Source organism: Oncorhynchus mykiss, chromosome 8 (genome assembly GCF_057628025.1).
Source record: "Oncorhynchus mykiss isolate SJ-2025 chromosome 8, ASM5762802v1, whole genome shotgun sequence".
Lineage (NCBI taxonomy): Eukaryota > Metazoa > Chordata > Actinopteri > Salmoniformes > Salmonidae > Oncorhynchus > Oncorhynchus mykiss.
The window spans coordinates 45,510,001-45,530,679 of NC_143029.1; the positions used below are offsets into that span (position 1 = coordinate 45,510,001).

The following is a 20,679-nucleotide window of genomic DNA, read 5'->3' on the forward strand; positions in this document are numbered from 1 at the left end:
AAACAACGGCGCCGCAGCAGGGGTAGACGGAGTGGTCTTCTGGTCAGGCTCCGTAGATGGGCACATCGCTCACCAATCCCGAGTATACTACGAGCCAATGTCCAGTCTCTTGACAACAAGGTAGATGAAATTCGAGCAAAGGTTGACTTCCAGAGAGACAGCAGAGATTGTAACATTCTCTGTTTCACGGAAACATTGCTCACTCGGGATACGTTATCAGTCGGTACAGCCACCCGGTTTCTTCACGCAACGAGCCGACAGAAACAAACATCTCTCTGGTAAGAAGGGCGGGGGTGTTTGCCTTATGATTAACGAGTCATGGTGTGATCATAACAACATACAAGAACTCAAGTCCTTTTGTTCACCTGACCTAGAATTCCTTACAATCAAATGCCGACCGTATTATCTACCAAGAGAATTATCTTCGATTACAATCACAGCCTTGTATATCCCCCCCAAGCAGACACCCCGACGGCCCTGAAAGGACTTCATTGGACTATGTAAACCATAGATCCTGAGGCTGCATTTATTGTAGCTGGGAATTGTAACAAAGCTAATCTGAAAACAAGGCTCCCTAAATTTTATCACAATATCGAACGGGCTGGCAGCATTCTGGATCATTGCTACTCTAACTTCCGCGACGCATACAAAGCCCTCCCTCGCCCTCTTTTCAGAAAATCTGACCATAACACCATTTTGTTGCTCCTAGCCTATACACAGAAACTTAAACAGGAAACGCCCGTGCTCAGGTCTGTTCAACGCTAGTCCGACCAATCGGATTCCACGGTTCAAGATTACTTTGATGACGTGGACTGGGATATGTTCCAGATAGCCTCAGACAACAACATTCACGTATAGGCTGATTGTGAGTGAGTTTATTAGCAAGTGCATTGGTGGTGATGTACCCACGGTGACTATTAAAACCTTCCCCACCAGAATCCGTGGATTGATGGCAGCATTCACGCAAAACTGAAAGCGTGAACCACTGCATTTCATCACAGCAAGGCGACTGCAAACATGACCAAATACATACAGTGTAGCTATTCCCTCCGCAAGGTAATCAAACAAGCTAAGCGTCAGTATAGAGACAAAGTAGTCGCAATTCAACGTCTCAGACACGAGACGTATGTGGCAGGGTCTACAGTCAATCACGGAATATAAAAACCAGCCCCGTCGTAGAAACCGACGTCTTGCTCCCAGACAAATTAAACAACTTCTTTGCTCACTTTGAGGACAATACAGTGCAAACTGACACGGCCTGCTACCAAAACCTGCGGGCTCTCCTTCACCGCGGCCAACGTGAGTAAAACATTTAAACGTGTTAACCCTCGCAAGGCTGATGGCCCAGAGAGCATCCCTAGCCATGTTCTCAGAGCATGCGAAGACCAGCTGGCTGGTGTGTTTACGGACATATTCAATCAATCCCTATTCAGTCTGCTGTTCCCACACGCTCCAAGAGGGCCACCATTGTTCCTGTTCCCAAGAAAGCTAAGGTAACTGAGCTTAACAACTATCGCCCTGTAGAACTCACTTCCGTCACCATGAAGTGCTTTCAGAGACTAGTCAAGGATCATATCACCTCCACCCTACCTGGCACCCTAGACTCACTCCAATTTGCTTCCCGCCCCAATAGGTCCACAGATGACACAATCACACTGCCCTAACCCATCTGGACAAGAGGAATACCTATGTAAGAATGCTGTTCATCGACTACAGCTCAGCATTTAACACCATAGTACACTCCAAACTCGTCATTAAGCTCGAGACCCTTGGTCTCGACTCCGCCCTGTGCAACTGGGTCCTGGACTTCCTGACGGGCCTGCCCCCAGTTGGTGAGGGTAGGAAACAACAACATCTCCACCCTACTGATCCTCAACACTGGGGCCCCACAAGGGTGCATTCTCAAACCTCTCCTGTACCCCCTGTTCACCCATGACTGCGTGGCCATGCATGCCTCCAACTCAATCATCAAGTTCGCAGACGACAATACAGTGGTAGGCTTGATCACCAACAACAACGAAACGGCCTACAGGTGAGAGCCCTCATAGTGTGGTGTCAGGAAAATAACCTCACACTCAAAGTCAACAAAACTAAGGAGATGATCTTGGACTTCAGGAAACAGCAGAGGGAGCCCCCTATCCACAGAGGGGATAATAGTGGAGAAGGTGGAAAGTTTTATGTTCCTCGGTGTACACATCACGGACAAACTGAAACTGTCCACCCACACAGACAGCATGGTGAAGAAGGCGCAACAGCGCCTCCACAACCTCAGGAGGCTGAAGAAATTTGGCTCGTCACCGAAAACACTGAAACTTTTACAGATGCACAATCGAGAGCATCCTGTCGGGCCGTATCACCGCCTGGTATGACAACTGCTCCATCCACAACCGCAAGGCTCTCCAGAGGGTAGTGCGGTCTGCACAATGCATCACCGGGGGCAAACTACCTGCCCTCCAGGACACCTAAACCACCCGATGTCACAGGAAGGCCAAAAAGATAATCAAGGACAACAACCACCTGAGCCACTTCCTGTTCACCCCACTATCATCCAGAAGGCGAGGTCAGTACAGGTGCATCAAAGCTGGGAGTGAGAGAATGAAAAACAGCTTATCTCAAGGCCATCAGACTGTTAAACAACGATCACTAACATTGAGTGGCTGCTGCCAACATACTGACTCATCTCTAGCCACTTTAATAATAAAAAATTGGATGTTATAAATGTATCACTAGTCACTTTAAACATTGCCACTTTATTTAATGGTTACCTACCCTACATCACTCATCTCATATGTATATACTGTAGTCTATACCATCTGCTGCATCTTGCCTACGCCGCACGGCCATCGCTCATCCATATATTTATAAGTACATATTTTTATTAATTCCTTTACACTTGTGTGTATAAGGTAGTTGTTGTGAAATTGTTAGATTACTTGTTAGATATTACTGTATAGTCAGAACTAGAAGCACAAGCATTTCACTACACTCACATTAACATCTGCTAACCATGTGTATGTGACGAATAAAATTTGACATCTCCATTCCTCAGTTTGGAAACTTGGGCCAGGAAGTGAAAGACACTGAAAATAGAAGAAGGGCTATTAGTAGCAGCCTAATCAGCCAAAGATGGGAGGAAAGTGTGAACGAGGGCAAACACAGGTACCCCGGGTCACTCCATCGTAACTGTGTTGTATCCATAAGACACGCGGTGTTGGATGACTGCCCTGTGGTTATGAATATAGCATGTACAAGATCGCTTGTGCGACTGACTCAATGACTACATGTGTCTGTGTACCAAGTCGACTGTGGCTCATATATCGAAACGAACAGGGAGGATATAGATCCTTTTCAACTGTCACTTTTTGGAAAATTGTAGCGAGTTTTCACATTAGCTTCATCAACAGTTTCATGTGCTGTGTCGTTAAATAACATAATACAAATATACCGAACATACACCAAACATTCAGATATATCACATATGTATGTATTCTACCATACAATACAAACATCTACATATATATACACAACTTTCACATTTCGTCATCTCTGAGGCGCCTATATTTTTTCGAATGAAACATAAGCCGTTTGATGTTATAGTCTGTCAAATTTTCTGTTTAGGATACTCCTCCCAGGATTTTCATTTAAATCTGGTGATAGGTTATATAATTTGGTCACAAAACCAAGTCTGAGCGAACAAAACAAACATGGATGCTTAGCTAATTTTCTAACTGGCTAAAATGGGGGGGAAACCATGAGAAGTACACAACCAAATTAAAAAGAGACCAGTTCGGTGTTTTAGCCTGTGCCATAAGGGAACATTCCATGAACATGGCTCACACATAAAGGCAGTCTCTAGCCTACCACCCACACCCTCCTTCCTCCCTCTCCTCAGTCAGCCTCTATACCACACATAAGTAATTCATCGGCTTTCACATCTAAACAACCGGCTCTGTTTCCAGGCTCAAATGAACAGGCGGCAGTGCCAAGAAAAAAAACACAGCAACTTCTCAGTCATCTTTAGAATGCTTAAGAGTAAAACATAGCCACAACCTTCGGTCCACGCTGATTAGCAAATACACATTTATTGCAACCCTGACCAAAAATAACAAAATAAATGTAAAATTGGACAAAAACATTGTCTCTAGCGTGGGGGAATTTGAGCAAACAATTGTTTGTAAAACTGTATACAGTGTATCCGTGTAAAACAGAAATAAATGTGACCTCTCCTCTCCACCAAAACAGTATATTGTGTCAGTTTGTGGACGGTAAGTGCAACAGTCCCCCGTTTTGAGATGTCCTTGCTTGGGAACAGAGTGACCTTGCAGAAAAAGTATTTATGCTTTGAGCTATATCGCTTCTTCACACTTTCCTCTCAAGTCTTATCTTCTTCCCTCTTTCTGTGATGCATTCCTTCATTTCAGCCCTCATTTAAAAAAATTAATAATTTTAAGCTGTAATTGTTCAATTCTGAGGACTCCTGTGAGGACAATATGGTGATGACTTGATACTGAGAAAAAAAAAACTCTACACTGGTGTTTCATGTCCTAAATTCTCCTTTCAAAAAGACAGAACTGAACTTAGTCTATTCTCAAGGAGACACATTCTAAATCACAGCTTTGATTCTTATTTTGAGAGACAAACTACAGAAGAAAAGAGAGGATGATAATTTAAATAATAAAATCATTATTCAGGTTCTATCCAGCCAAACATTTATGACCCAATTTACAACACACAGCCAGCCAAGCCTTCTACGGTAAGACAGCTCATTCATCACCAATTGACTGTTACTTTCTCCATCTGTGCACAAGTTCTCTCTCACACACACACACACACACACACACTAGAGGTCAACAGATTATGATTTTTTAACGCAGACACCGATTATTGGAGGACCAAAAAAAGCTTCCCACAATAAGTTGGGTGAATTTTGGCCCATTCCTCCTGACTGAGTGTGTGTAACTGAGTCAGGTTTATAGGCCTCCTTGCTCGCACACGATTTTTCAGGTCTGCCCACACATTTTCTATAGGATTGAGGTCAGATTTGCTTGGTAGCTAGCAGATTTAGCCTTATGCAGCAGGGCATCAGGGATTTGTGGTGGCCACTAAAATACCTTGACTTTGTGGTCCTTAAGCCATTTTGCCACAACTTTGGAAGAATGCTTGGGGACATTGTCCATTTGGAAGACCCATTTGCGACCAATCTAACTTCCTGACTTATTTCTTGAGAAGCTGCTTCAATATATCCACATAAATGTCCTTTCTCATGACACCTTCTATTTTGTGAAGTGCACCAGTCCCTCCTGCAGTAAATCACCCCCACAACATGATGCTGCCCCACCCCCGTGCTTCACGGTTGGGATGGTGTTCTTCGGCTTGTAAGTCACCCCCTTTTTCCTCCAAACATAACAATGGTCATAATGGCCAAACAGTTCATTTTTGTTTCATCAGACCAGAGGACAATTCTTCAAAAAGTATGATCTTTGTCCACATGTGCAGTTGCAAACCGTAGTCTGGCTTTTTTTATGGCGGTTTTGGAGCAGTGGCTTCTTCCTTGCTAAGCGGCCTTTCAGATTATGTCGATATAGGACTCATTTTACTGGGGATATAGATACTTTTGTACCCGTTTCCTCCAGCATCTTCACAAGGTCCTTTGCTGTTCTGGGATTGAGTTGCACTTTTTGCACGTTCATCTCTAGGAGACAGGATGCATCTCCTTCCTGAGTAGTATGACGGCTGCGTGGTCCCATGGTGTTTATACTTGGGTACTAATTGTTTGTACAGATGAATGTGGTATCTTCAGGCATTTGGAAATTGGCTGATTTCTTTTGATTTTCCCATGATGTCAAGCAAAGAGGCACTGAGTTTGAAGGTAGGCCTTGAAGTACATCCACAGGTACACCTCCAATTGACTCAAATTATGTCGATTAGCCTATCAGAAGCTTCCAAAGCCATGACATTATTTTCTGGAATTTTCCAAGCTGTTTAAAGGCACAGTCAACTTAGTGTATGTAAACTTCCGACCCACTGGTGATATTACAAGTGAATTACAAGTGAAATAATATGTCTGTAAACAATTGTTGGAAAAAATCACTTAGGACATCTACTTTGTGCATGACACAACAGACTTGCCAAAACTATAGCATTCCATTTACACATATGGTAAATGTCATTAACAAGATGTAATTAGAAAGAACACATAAAGGGCCTTTATACTTGGAGTTTTTTTTAGGTACAAATGTCTTATTTTTTTAAAACTCTGATATGAGAAGAACAAATGTTTGAAGCAGAGCATCAGTATCAAATCAACATATTATCCATAATAAAAACTAAAAAGCTACGATAGGAAACAGTGGGTGAGCACAAATCTTCTGGAGACCTTCAAACGTTCAGGAAATAATTTCCTAGACAGATTTGCCTGGTAGCTAGCAGATTTAGCCTTACGCAGCAGGGCAAACAGTTCCTCTGGCAATCATTGAAACCTTCCTGGTAACGTGGTCACTCAGCATGTCTGTACTGAGGGAGGCTGTACTGGGTTTTGTTCTTGGCAACGAGACTAAATATTGGTTCGCAGTCTTAATTACTGTGGAATATGACCAATATCCCAAACATCACAGTCGAAAGGTGGGAGTAGACCAGGCTGCCCCCCCCCCCCCCATTTCATTGTGCCGATTTCTCTCTAGGCCTGATCTGTGCGCATGTTGACCAGACTCTGCCCTACTGTATTTCTTTGCAGTGCATAAAAAATTTCAGATTTTCGAAATTGATAAAATCTCAAATCTAGTCCAAATGCCTTTTAGAAGCATTGCCTCTATAGCTGATACCAGACACTCATTCATTCTTCATCGCACAGTCTTCTAAACTCCCGACTTCATTTTCTTGAAGCTAGGGGGCACTATTTTAATTTTTTTGAAAAATAACGTGCCCAAAGTAAACGGCCTATTTCCCAGGACCAGATGCTAGAATATGCATATAATTGACAGCTTAGGATAGACAACACTCTAAATTTTCCAAATTTTAAAAAATATTGTCTGTGAGTATAACAGAACTGATATTGCAGGCAAAAGCATAAGAGAAATCCAATCAGGAAGTGACTCATGTTTTGAAACAGTTGTGTTCCTATGCACCCCTATTGTCCATTGAAAGGGATATCAACCAGATTCCTTTTTCTACGTATTCCCTAAGGTGTCTACAGCATTTTGACGTAGTTTCACGCCTTTATGTTGAAGAATGAGCGTAAACGACTACATTGCGTAAGTGGCCAGCTGAGGGCTCTCAGAGTGATTCTTGCGTAAAAGACAGAGGTAGTCATTTTTTCTCTCGCTCCTACTGAAAAGCCAATTGTCCCAGTTGATATATTATCAAATAGATATTTGAAAAACACCTTGAGGATTGATTATAAAAAACGTTTGCCATGTTTCTGTCGATATTATGGATATAATTTGGAATTTTGGTCAGCGTTGTCGTGACCGCTATTTCCGGTGGATTTCTCAACATAACGTGGCCAACAAACGGAGGTATTTTGGGTATAAAAATAATATTTATGGAACAAAAGGAACATTTGCTGTCTAACTGGGAGTCTCGTGAGTGAAAACATCCGAAGCTCAAAGGTAAACTATTAATTTGATTGCTTTTCAGATTTTCGTGACCAAGCTTCCTGCTGCTAGCTGGACATAATGCTATGCTAGGCTATCGATAAACTTACACAAACGCTTGTCTTTGGCTGTAAAGAATCATTTCAAAATCTGAGATGACAGGGTGATTAACAAAAGGTTAAGCTGTGTTTCACTATATTTCACTTGTGATTTCATGAATATGAATATTTTCTAGTAATATTTTTTGACCGTTGCGCTATGCTAATTAGTGTAGTTGATGACAATTCTCCCGGATCCGAGATGGGTAGTTCAAAGAGGTTGTTTAACGACAAGATGTTTATATTTGATTATACTTTTGTAATGCTTTTTGTGACGTGGATTAAAATTACAGTTACAGTCTATCAGGTTGCGTGATCCTTGTAATGTTACGTGGAAAATACAACTACTGGGAATTAAATGCATATCACACTCGCACAAATGCGAACAGTTATTTTTTGTATTTGCATTTAATTTCTTTCACTAGCAAATGTGAGTGAACAGCTGGCACTTCAGAGCCCACTGAATGTCCATCTTATGTTCTCTAAAGTTAGCTTGAAACAATTAGTGTTTACCTTTCCACAACACACAGAGTCAAAGGGATTTGTCCATGTGTTTATGTACAGCTGACAGTCGGGAATCTCAGCATTACAACAAACAGGAAGAGGGGCAGACACGAGGCAGCTACGTCGAATAATGATACATCATTCTTCATGTCCGTTGACACAAACTCTGTACACATCTGTGTGGCAGTTCGAGAATCAGGATGTTAGATTTACTCAGTGGATGAATTTTTTATTCAAATGTAAAAAAAAAAAAGAAACAATAATTATCAGGACCTATTCATTTCTGCGTACCATTAACTCCAATCTCGTACCAGCGTACATGGACAGAGAATTGCGTAGTTGTCACACAAAATGTGTTGTCATGACGTTGCCCTCTTTGAGAACAGCAAGACCCATCCCCCTCTCCCTGACCCCCCCTTTCCTCCTTCAACTAGGCTGCTGTGGTCAGAAGGAGGTCGTAAATTCCTGAGGATCTCCTCATGGCCATAGAGACAGAGTGAATTTTCATAGAGAACAAAGGAATTTCTTCCACCTCACAGAACTTGAGGTCCCGAACAACGTTTACGTTCCGGAGAAGGTATAAAAGATCGGTGAAGAATCCAGCTACGAACTGGTCCGTTTGTTACAACTTGGGGAAGCTCATGGGAGACGGTGCGGCCACATTACCATAACGCTGTTTATATAATAGCCTCAGATATGAGGTTTACATTTAATTGTTGTATAAGATGAATGAGTGAGTATGATACTGTTTGTAAAATTGTGTCATGTGATTTTGGACTGTTTAATGAAGGTAACTCCAATTCCCTTTTGAGTTGAACAAAATCAGAGGACCGCCCATGAGCCCAATCAGGCATCCTGGGACCCTTTTCTGCAATTCCAAATAAAACCCAACTTTGAGAAATTCTCAGTAAAGCATGTTTCTCTCAATCACGGGAGGACAAAGGTTGCAGACCATTGCTGAATATTTTAACCATACCACGTGGTTAAACTCTTAGACTATCGATACCGACAGAATAAGAACAAGTCTTTGATATTAATTACTAGTCTGCTGCTAGGAATTCGGTATCATTGAAAGCGAATAACAACCGCTGAAACATTCATTCTACAACAAAAGGAATGAATGTCGCTCTGAACAAGCCATTCTAACCACGAGAGAGAGAGAGAGAGAGAGAGAGAGAGAGAGAGAGGACGAAAACTCTCCAACAGAAACTAACTTTTCAACAAAGATCAAAACGACACACTGAGCGTAAATATATATATATATATATATATATATATATATATATATATATATATATATATATATATATATATATATATATATATATATATATATATATATATATATATGATTGCAATTGTTCCCAAATGAGTGAGTGTTCATGTGTAAAGGATTAGCATTTCAATTGTTATAATTCTTAACTCTGTAGTGACTTCTTAGTCGACCCCGACTTCCCTCGTCTAACAAGCCGCCATTCCGGTTTAGCCCACTAGGGCACATTCTCCTATCATTTCTTGTAACCATATTTACTTTGTTTGTTTATGCATTTCTGCGAATTACTTAGTTAGTAATAAATAAATGATTTAAGACAATTGATGTATGGATGACTCATAATAAGGACTGGGTTCGTGCAGATAACCAACAATTTACGACTGGAATGAGAGTAACGTGAGGTAAAGTAAATCATTCATTAGTATGAAGACTAATTGATCAGATATAAAATATTTGAAAGGTTATATTGGGAAATTATTACTTTGTAATCTGAATATTTTCCTTGGTGCTCCGACTTCCTAGTTAATTACAGTTACATGATTAATCAGTTTGATCACGTAATACTAATTACAGAGAATCTTTGATAAAAACTAAGTCTTCAATTTAATGATAGTAAAGACACGACAGTGTGCGCGTTGGCAGGCCTGCTTGTTGCACCGGTATCGCTTGCCGTGCAGAAGCAGAGGGAACAGGCTATGGGTGGCTCGAGTCTTTAATGACTTTTCCGGACTTCCTTTCACACCGCCTGATAAAGAGGTCCTGGATAGCAGGGAGCTCAGCCCCAGTGACGTACTAAAGTTTTTAAGAACTTCAAATTCTTTAAAATCTTTCTAAAACTATAACTATATAAAAATGTTTCCATAAAATGACTCACCATTATAGATGGAGACACCAAACCAACTGTCACATGTTCAGGATATCCCATCAATCATTTAATCAATCAACCAGTCCAATCATTCCATCTATCTATTCTATGCCATTTAAGATACATGACCAACTTTCAAACATTCAGGATATCCGAACTTCACATTGTTTAAAACAGTAATGAAATAATACATTTAAATGACCATAAATGAGGGGGGGATGAATTGCATGAGTGAGGTACATTTCATTCGAACACAGTCTTTCAACCACGGTCCTAAACACTTACATTGAATCCCAATGAAATGACAAATCTTTCAAATTCAATCCATATGGCAGTTTATTTTGCATTCCTTCTAACAGTGGCTTCAGAAAGTACTCACACCTTTGGACTTTTTCCACATGTTTTACAGCCTGAATTTAAAATTGATTATATTAAGTTTGTGTCACTGGCATATATATGTGGGCAACTATAAATACCTAGGTGTCTGACTAGACTGTAAACTCTCCTCCCAGACTCACATTAAGCATCTCCAATCCAAAGTTAAATCTAGAATAGGCTTCCTATTTCGCAACAAAGCATCCTTCACTCATGCTGCCAAACATACCCTCGTAAAACTGACTATCCTGCCAATCCTAGACTTTGGCGATGTAATTTACAAAATAACCTCCAACACTCTACTCAGCAAATAAGATGCAGTCTATCACAGTGCCATCCGTTTTGTCACCAACTACCCACCACTGCAACCAGTAAGCTCTCATTGGCTGGTCCTCGCTACAAATTCGTCGCCAAACCCACAGGCTCTAGGTCATCTATAAGTCTTTGCTAGGTAAAGCTCCGCCTTATCTCAGCTCACTGGTCACCATAGCAACACCAACCCGTAGCATGCACTCCAGCAGGAATATTTCACTGGTTATCCCCAAAGTCAACACCTCCCTTGGCCGCCTTTCCTTCCAGTTCTCTGCTGCCAATGAGTGGAACAAATTGCAAAAATCACTGAAGTAGGAGACATATCTCCCTCAGTAACTTCAAGCAGCGGCTGTCAGAGCAGCTTACCGATCGCTGCAGCTGTACACAGCCCATCTGTAAAAAGCACATCCAACCAAATACCTACCTACCTCATCCCCATATTTTAATTATTTTCTGCTCTTTTGCACACCAGTATTTCTACTTCCACATCCTCATCTGCACATCTGTCACTCCAGTGTTAATTGCTAAATTGTAATTACTTCGCCACTATGGCCTATTTATTGCTTTACCTCCTTACGTCATTTGCACACACTGTATACATATTTTCTATTGTGTTATTGACTGTACGTTTGTTTATCCCATGTGTAACTCTGTGGTGTTGTTTATGTTGCACTGCTTTGCTTTATTTTGGCCAGGTCGCAGTTGTAAATGAGAACTTGTTCTCAACTGGCCTACATGGTTAAATAAAGGTGAAATAAAAAAATAAATAAACCCAATCACCCAAAAAGTGGAATTATGTTTTAGGAATTTTTACAAATGAATAAAAAATGAAAAGCTGACATGTCAAATAAGTATTAAACCACTTTGTTATGGAAAATATATGGCAAGACCTGAAAACGGCTGCCTAGAGAATAATGTGCAAATATTGTAAAATCCAGGTGTGCAAAGCTCTAGAGACTTACCCAGAAAGACTCACAGCTTCTTTACCTCCCTTTTCTCCCATTTTCCCGGTATCCAATTGGTAGTTACAGTCTTGTCTCATCGCTGCAACTCCCGTACGGACATGGGAGGGGCGAAGGTTGAGAGCTGTGCGTACTCCGAAACACAATCCGACCAAGCGGCACTGCTTCTTGACACAATACACACTCAACTCGGAAGCCAGCCACACATTGGTGTCAACGTGTACTTTGTCAGTGTGTACTGCGCCCGGCCCGCCACAGGAGTCGCTAATGCGCGTTAGAAGAAGGACATTCCTGCCGGCCAAACCCTCCCCTAACCCAGATGATGCTGGGCCAAATGTGTGCCGCCCCATGGGCCTGCGAGACAGCCTGTACTCGAAACAAGAATCTCTAGTGGCACAGCTAGCACAGCGATGCAAGTGCCTTAGACCACTGCGCCACTCGGGAGGCCCTCAAAGTGGATTTAACATGTATTGACTCAGGGGTGTGGATACTTATCTAATCAAGATATTACAGTTGTTGTCGCTTTTTTTTTCTCAATCTCAATGCCCCATAATGACAAAGCGAAAACAAGTTTAGACATTTTTAAAAACAGAAATAACTTATTTACATAAGTATTCAGACCCTTTGTCATGAGACTCGAAATTGAGCTCAGGTGCATCTTGTTGCCATTGATCATCCTTGAGATGCTTCTACAACTTCACTGGAGTCCACCTGTGGTAAAAATCTCTTTATTGGACATGATTTGGAAAGATTTACACCTGTCTATATAAAAGTCCCAGAGTTGACAGTGCAAGTCAGAGCAAAAACCAAGCCATGAGGAACTGTCCGTAGAGCTCAGAGACAGGATTGTGTCGAGGCACAGATCTGGGGAAAAAAATGTCTGCATCATTGAAGGTCCCCAAGAACACAGAGGCCTCCATTATTCTTAAAAAGAAGTTTGGAATCCACCAAGATGGTTCCTTCACCTTCCAACAAGACAACGACCCTAAGCACACAGCCAAGACAACGCAGGAATGGCTTCGGGACAAGTCTCTGAATGTTCGAGTGGCTCATCCAGAGCCGGACTAGAACCCGATTGAACATCTGGAGAGACCTGAAAATAGCAGTGCAGCGACGCTCTCTATCCAACCTGACAGAGCTTGAGAGGCTCTGCAGAGAAGAATGGGAGAAACTCCCCAAATACAGGTGTACCAAGCATGTAGCGTCATACCCAAGAAGACTTGAGGATGTAATCGCTGCCAAAGGTGTTTCAACAAAGTACCTGAGTAAAGGGTCTAAATATTTTAAGTAAATGTGATATTTCAAAAAACTGCTTTTGCTTTGTTATTATGGGGTATTGTGTGTAGATTGATGAGGATTTTTTTTAATCCATTTTAGAATAAGGCTGTAATGTAACAACATGTGGAAAAAGTCAAAAGATGTGAATACTTTCTGAAGGCACTGTATTTTTATAATCGACTTCCAGTCATGTGTGCATACATTTCCGTATGGGTGGTCAACAGCAGTAATCGAACCCACAATCCTTACGTGGCAAGTGCCATGGTCGAGCAGCTGAGCCACAAAGGACCATGGGGTGTTACTTACCGAGTTGGTCCCCAGGACCTGCAGGTCTGGCTCCCGGGACTCCAGCAGCTTGGCCACCATGTGGAGGAAGCTCTCCACAAAGGGCTTGATGCTCTGGGAGTGACAGGCCATCAGGAGCTGGTCCAGAGCCTCCATGGCGATGACTACGTACCTGCATGGGTCAAGAGAATGTTAATTATTTTCAGTATATTTATAAAATATAAAATGGTTCAGGTAGCAGAGTAGCCATTCTGGTTGCCTAACGACTCAAACTGAATTCTTCCACTGCTGTTTGTTGCTACATAATTCAGTCTGAGACTGCCATCGTTGAAGTAGTCTGTGGTGACGTCAAAATGAGAGGTGTTGTACAAAATTAAGTTATCGGCAATTGGAAAATCTCGAACCAATCAGAGAATCAAAGCCAATGACACATTTTCTAAATGCCGCATGACCCAAATGTGTTCCATCTCTGGTCCAACCCATCAGTATTTCAGGGACCAATCAGAATGGTCAAAATGTGTGTGTTCTATAAATAGTTGGGGAAGTACTCAGATTCAGACTCATTGCGGAGAAGAAACTAACATCCGTGGGCATGGCGTTTCGTTTGGCCGGAGCAAGGAGTTTGGGTAGCCAGGCAGCCATTCTCAAAGACTGGCATTGGATGTATTATGTGTTGAGGGTTCAGGGCAATGACAAGCAGGCAGCGGGGTTAGTTTTCATGTCACAGCCATTACAGGCAGACCATAACATACAGTGCCTAGTCTAAACACCCGTGGCACAGTTTTTTTAGTGCAGATCTAGACAACCTACTCCACATTTCTTGGGATTTCACCATGAGGCCAACGGTGAATAAAATGGTTAGAGTTTAATGGTTGTGATAGGAGGAAACTGAGGATGGATCAACAACATTGTAGTTACTCCACAATACTAACCTAATTTAAAAGAGTTAAAAAATAGTAGCCAGTACAGAATAAAAATATTCCAAAACATGCATTCCGTTTACAACAAGGCAATAAAGTAATTCTGCCAAAAATGTGGCAAAGCAATACATTTTTGTCCTGGGGAAAATCCAATAAACACATTACGGAGTACAACCCTCCATATTTCCAAGCATAGTGGTGGCTGCATCATGTTATGGGTATGCTAGTAATCGATAAGGACTGGGGAGTTTTTCATGATAAAAAAAATGTAGTTGAGCTAAGCACAGGCAAAATCCTAGAGGAAAACCTGGTTCAGTCTGCTTTCCACCAGACACTGGGAGATAACCTTTCAGCAGGACAATATTCTAAAACACAAGGACAAATCTACACTGGAGTTACTTACCAAGAAGACAGTGAATGTTTGAGTGGCCGAGTTAGATTTTCTAGACTATGGTAAGACCTGAAAATGGTTGTCCAGCACTGATAAACATCCAATTTGACATTGATAAATATTGAAAATAATAAATGTTACACAATCCAGGTGTGGAAAAGTCTTTGAGACTTAAAGTCTCACAGCTATAATCACTGCCAAATGTGCTTCTACAAAGTATTGAAACAGGGGAGTGTATACTTATGTAAATGAAATATTTAATCTTTAATAGATTTGCACAAGTTTCTAAAAAAATATGTTTTCACTGGCTGCCAAAGGTACTTCCACCAAGGAATACGTCTGGGGTGTAAAGACATACATCTTCATTTTGAATTAATTAGGATCTAGGATAGATATAGATATATATATGACACACACATTCAAAAGTTTAGCATCACTTAGAAATGTCCTTGTTTTTTAAAGAAAATCTCTTATTTTTTTACTCCCTTCACAGAACAGCACAAATTGGCGCTACCCAGAATAGAAAGAGGTGTGGGTGGCCCCGGTGCACAACTGAGCAAGAGGACAAGTACATTAGTGTGTCTAGTCCTCAACTGGCAGCTTCATTAAATAGTACCCACAAAACACCCGCCTCAACATCAACAGTGAAGAGGCGAATCCGGGATGCTGGCCTTCTAGGCAGAGTTGCAAAGAAAAAGCCATATCTCAAACTAGCCAATAAAAACAAACAATTAAGATGGGCAAAAGAACACAGACACTGGACAGAGGAACTCTGCCTAGAAGGCCAGCCTCTTCACTGTTTAAGTTGAGACTAGTGTTTTGCTGGTACTATTTGCCTTGATAGCTTTGCACACTGTTGCATTCTCTCAGCCAGCTTCTGGAATGCTTTTCCAACAGTCTTCAAGAGGTTCCCACATTTGTTGAGCACTTGTTGGCTGCTATTCCTTCACTCTGCAGTCCGACTCATCCCCAAACCATCTCAATTGGGTTGAGCTCAGTGAATGTGGAGGCCAGGTCATCTGATGCAGCACTCCATCACTCCTTGAAAAAAATAGCCCTTACACAGCCTGGAGGTGTGTTGGGTCATTGTTCTGTTGAAAAATAATTATAGGACAAAGTGCAAACCAGATGGAACGGTGTATCGCTACAGAATGCTGTGGTAGCCATTCTGGTGAAGTGTGCCTTGAATTCTGAATAAATCAAACAGTGTCATCAGCAAAGCCCCCCCCAACACCATCACACCTCCTCCTCCATGCTTTACGGTGGGAAAAACACAAGTTGATCATAATTTCACAAAGAAAAGAAAATCCACATATTAACTTTTAAGGCGGCACACCTGTTAATTGAAATGCAGTCATGCAACTGGTTGAGAGAAAGCTGTTATCAAGGCAAAGGGTGGCCATTTGAAGAATCTCAAAAAATATATATATTTTGATTTGTTTAACAATTTTCTGGTTACTACACGATTCCATGTGTTATTTCATAGTTTTGATGTCTTCAATATTATTCTACAATGTAGAAAATAGTAAAAAATAAAGAAAACCCCTTGAATGAGAAGGTGTTCTAAAACATTTGACCGGTAGTAAGTAAGAAAGTATACCTAAACTCAGCAAAAAAAAGAGACATCCCTTTTTCAGGACCCTGTCTTTCAAAGATAATTCATAAAAATCCAAATAACTTCAAAGATCTTCATTGTAAAGAGTCTAAACACCGTTTCCCCATGCTTGTTCAATCAACCATAAACAGTTAATGAACATGCACCTGTGGAACGGTCGTTAAGACACTAACAGCTTTACACAGGGTAGGTATTAAGTTCAGAGTTATGAAAACTTGACTCTGAAAACCACAAAAATAAATATGCCCAGGGTCTCTGCTCATCTGCATGAACGTGCCTCAGGCATGCTGCAAGGAGGCATGAGGACTGCAGATGTGGCCAGGGCAAAAAATTGCAATGCCGTTACTGAGACGCCTAAGACAGTGCTACAGGGAGACAGGACGGACAGATGATCGTGTAACAACACCTGCACAGGATCGGAACATCCGAACTTCACACATGCAGCACAGGTACATGATAGCAACAACAACTGCCCAAGTTACACCAAAAACACACAATCCCTCCATCAGTGCAGACAGGACTGGCAAAAAGTGCTCTTCACTGATGAGTCGCGGTGTTGTCTCACCAGGGGTGATGGGTCGGGATTTGTGTTTATCGTCTCAGGAATGAGCGTTACACCGAGGCCTGTATTCTGGAGCAGGATTGATTTGGAGGTGGAGGGTCCGTCATGGTCTGTGGCGGTGTGTTACCGCATCATCGGTCTGAGCTTGTTGTCATTGCAGGCAATCTCAACGCTGTGCGTTACAGGGAAGACATCCTCCTCCCTTATGTGGTACCCTTCCTGCAGGCTCATCCTGACATGACCCTCCAGCATGACAATGTCACCAGCCATACTGCTCGTTCTGTGCGTGATTTCCTGCAAGACAGGAATGTCATTGTTCTGCCATGGCCAGCAAAGAGCCCAGAACTCAATCCCATTGAGCACGTCTGGGACCTGTTGGATCGGAAGGTGAGGGCTAGGGCCAAACCCACCAGAAATGTCCGGGAACTTGCAGGTTTTTTAATTAATGTATTTATTTCACCTTTATTTAACTTCTTCGATATAGGGGGCGCTCTTTAAATTTTGGGATGAAAAACGTTCCCGTTTTAAACAAGATATTTTGTCGCGAAAAGATGCTCGACTATGCATACAATTGACAGCTTTGGAAAGAAAACACTGACGTTTCCAAAACTGCAAAGATATTGTCTGTGAGTGCCACAGAACTGATGTTACAGAAAAAACCCAGATAAAAATACAATCAGGAAGTGCCGCATTTTTTTAAACTGCCTCATGGCAATGACTCCTTATATGGCTGTGGAGGAGCTAGGAGTCAGCTTACCTTTTCCACGTTTTCCCCAAGGTGTCTGCAGCATTGTGACGTACTTGTAGGCATATCATTGGAAGATTGACCATAAGAGACTACATTTAATAGGTGGTCGCTTTGGTGTCCTCCGTCGCAATTATTGTGTAATCTCCAGCTGCAGTATTTTTCAGTTTGGCTCTGATGAGAAACCGACTGCCAGGAATGATTTTTCATCGAATAGAATTGTGAAAAACACCTTGAGGATTGATTCTAAACAACGTTTCCATGTTTGTCGATATTATGGAGCTAATTTGGAAAAAAGTTTGGCGTTGTAAGTGACTGCATTTTCGTTTTTTTTTTTCTTAGCCAAACGTGATGAAAAAAACGGAGCGATTTCTCTTACACAAAGAATCTTTTTGGAAAAAATGAACATTTGCTATCTAACAGAGTCTTCTCATTGAAAACATCCAAAGTTCTTTGAAGGTAAATTATTTTATTTGAATGCTTTTCTTGTTTTTGTGAAAATGTTGCCTGATGAATGCTAGGCTTAATGCTATGCTAGGCTATCAATACTCTTACACAAATGCTTGTGTAGCTTTGGTTAAAGCATATTTTGAAACTCTGAGATGGCAGTGTTGTTAACAAAAGGCTAAGCTTGTATTTCAATATATTTATTTCATTTGCGATTTTCATGAATAGGAAACGTTGCGTTATGGTAATGAGCTTGAGGCTATGATTACGCTCCCAGATACGGGATTGCTCGACGCTAGAGGTTAACCAGGTAGGCAAGTTGAGAACAAGTTCTCATTTACAATTGCGACCTGGCCAAGATAAAGCAAAGCAGTTCGACACATACAACGACAGAGTTACACATGGAGTAAAACAAACATACAGTCAATAATACAGTCAATGATACAGTATAAACAAGTCTATATACACGATGTGAGCAAATGAGGTGAGATAAGGGAGGTAAAGGCAAAAAAAGGCCATGGTGGCAAAGTAAATACAATATAGCAAGTAAAACACTGGAATGGTAGATTTGCAATGGAAGAATGTGCAAAGTAGAAATAAAAATAATGGGGTGCAAAGGAGCAAAATGAATGAATAATGAAATACAGTAGGGAAAGAGGTAGTTGTTTGGGCTAAATTATAGGTGGGCTATGTACAGGTGCAGTAATCTGTGAGCTGCTCTGACAGTTGGTGCTTAAAGCTAGTGAGGGAGATAAGTGTTTCCAGTTTCAGAGATTTTTGTAGTTTGTTCCAGTCATTGGCAGCAGAGAACTGGAAGGAGAGGCGGCCAAAGAAATAATTGGTTTTGGGGGTGACTAGAGAGATATACCTGCTGGAGCGTGTGCTACAGGTGGGAGATGCTATGGTGACCAGCGAGCTGAGATAAGGGGGGACTTTATCTAGCAGGGTCTTGTAGATGACATGGAGCCAGTGGGTTTGGCGACGAGTATGAAGCGAGGGCCAGACAACGAGAGCGTACAGGTCGCAATGGTGGGTAGTATATGAGGCTTTGGTGACAAAACGGATTGCACTGTGTTAGACTGCATCCAATTTGTTGAGTAGGGTATTGGAGGCTATTTTGTAAATGACATTGCCAAAGTCGAGTATTAGTAGGATGGTCAGTTTTACAAGGGTATGTTAGGCAGCATGAGTGAAGGATGCTTTGTTGCAAAACAGGAAGCCAATTCTAGATTTAACTTTGGATTGGAGATGTTTGATATGGGTCTGGAAGGAGAGTTTACAGTCTAACCAGACACCTAAGTATTTGTAGTTGTCCACGTATTCTAAGTCAGAGCTGTCCAGAGTAGTGATGTTGGACAGGCGGGCAGGTGCAGGTAGCGATCGGTTGAAGAGCATGCATTTAGTTTTACTTGTATTTAAGAGCAATTGGAGGCCACGGAAGGAGAGTTGTTTGGCATTGAAGCTTGCCTGGAGGGTTGTTAACACAGTGTCCAAAGAAGGGCCAGAAGTATACAGAATGGTGTCGTCTGCGTAGAGGTGGATCAGAGACTCACCAGCAGCAAGAGCGACCTCATTGATGTATACAGAGAAGAGAGTCGGTCCAAGAATTGAACCCTGTGGCACCCCCATAGAGACTGCCAGAGGTCCGGACAACAGACCCTCCGATTTGACACACTGAACTCTATCAGAGAAGTAGTTGGTGAACCAGGCGAGGCAATCATTTGAGAAACCAAGGCTGTCGAGTCTGCCAATGAGGATGTGGTGATTGACAGAGTCGACAGCCTTGGCCAGATCAATGAATACGGCTGCACAGTAATGTTTCTTATCGATGGTGCCTTGGTGGAAGAGTGGGGTAACATTTTACAGCAAGAACTGGCTAATCTGGTGCAGTCTTTGAGGAGGAGATGCACTGCAGTACTTAATGCAGCTGGTGGCCACACCAGATAATGACTGTTACTTTTGATTTTGACCCCCCCCTTTGTTCAGGGACATATTATTCAATTTCTGTTAGTCACATATGTGGAACTTGTTCAGTTCACACACACACGTATTCAGGCCCGTATAACTTGTTCACACACACGTATTCAGGCCCCTTGAATTACATTACAGCCTTATGAAATTTATGAAATTAATTGTTTCCTCAATCTACACACAATATCCCATAATGACCATGCGAAAAAAGGTTTAGATATTTTTGCAAATGTATTTTTTAAAAATAGAACAGAAATAACTTATTTACATAAGTACTCAGATCATCTTTCATGATCATGTGTAAGCATACAGTAGTTCACTTTCATAGCAACCACGTTGTATTCCTTCTCGCATGTATGCATTCACCTCCTCTCACCTTTTCCCTTCTTTTGTGGACTTCAATGCACAACAAATCAGCTGTGTGTGACCAGGCGATAAAAACTTCCCAAACCATATATCCGCTACAGACATCGTTGTCACCATA

The 20,679-nt window shown here is 41.7% G+C and overlaps 1 protein-coding gene and 1 long non-coding RNA gene across 4 annotated transcripts in view; one reads left to right on the forward strand and one right to left on the reverse strand.

The window, feature by feature from the left end:
- Positions 1-20,679, reverse strand: part of efr3a (EFR3 homolog A (S. cerevisiae)) — a 255,814-nt gene that overhangs the window by 167,600 nt on the left and 67,535 nt on the right. For both annotated transcript variants that reach the window (XM_021612601.3, XM_021612602.3), the window contains exon 5: positions 13,566-13,716. In XM_021612601.3, the coding sequence (XP_021468276.1) occupies positions 13,566-13,716 (151 nt within the window). The remainder of the gene's footprint in view (positions 1-13,565; positions 13,717-20,679) is intronic.
- LOC149981663 (uncharacterized) overlaps positions 1-20,679 on the forward strand; it is a 190,775-nt gene that overhangs the window by 69,092 nt on the left and 101,004 nt on the right. The gene's annotated exons all lie outside the window — the stretch shown is intronic.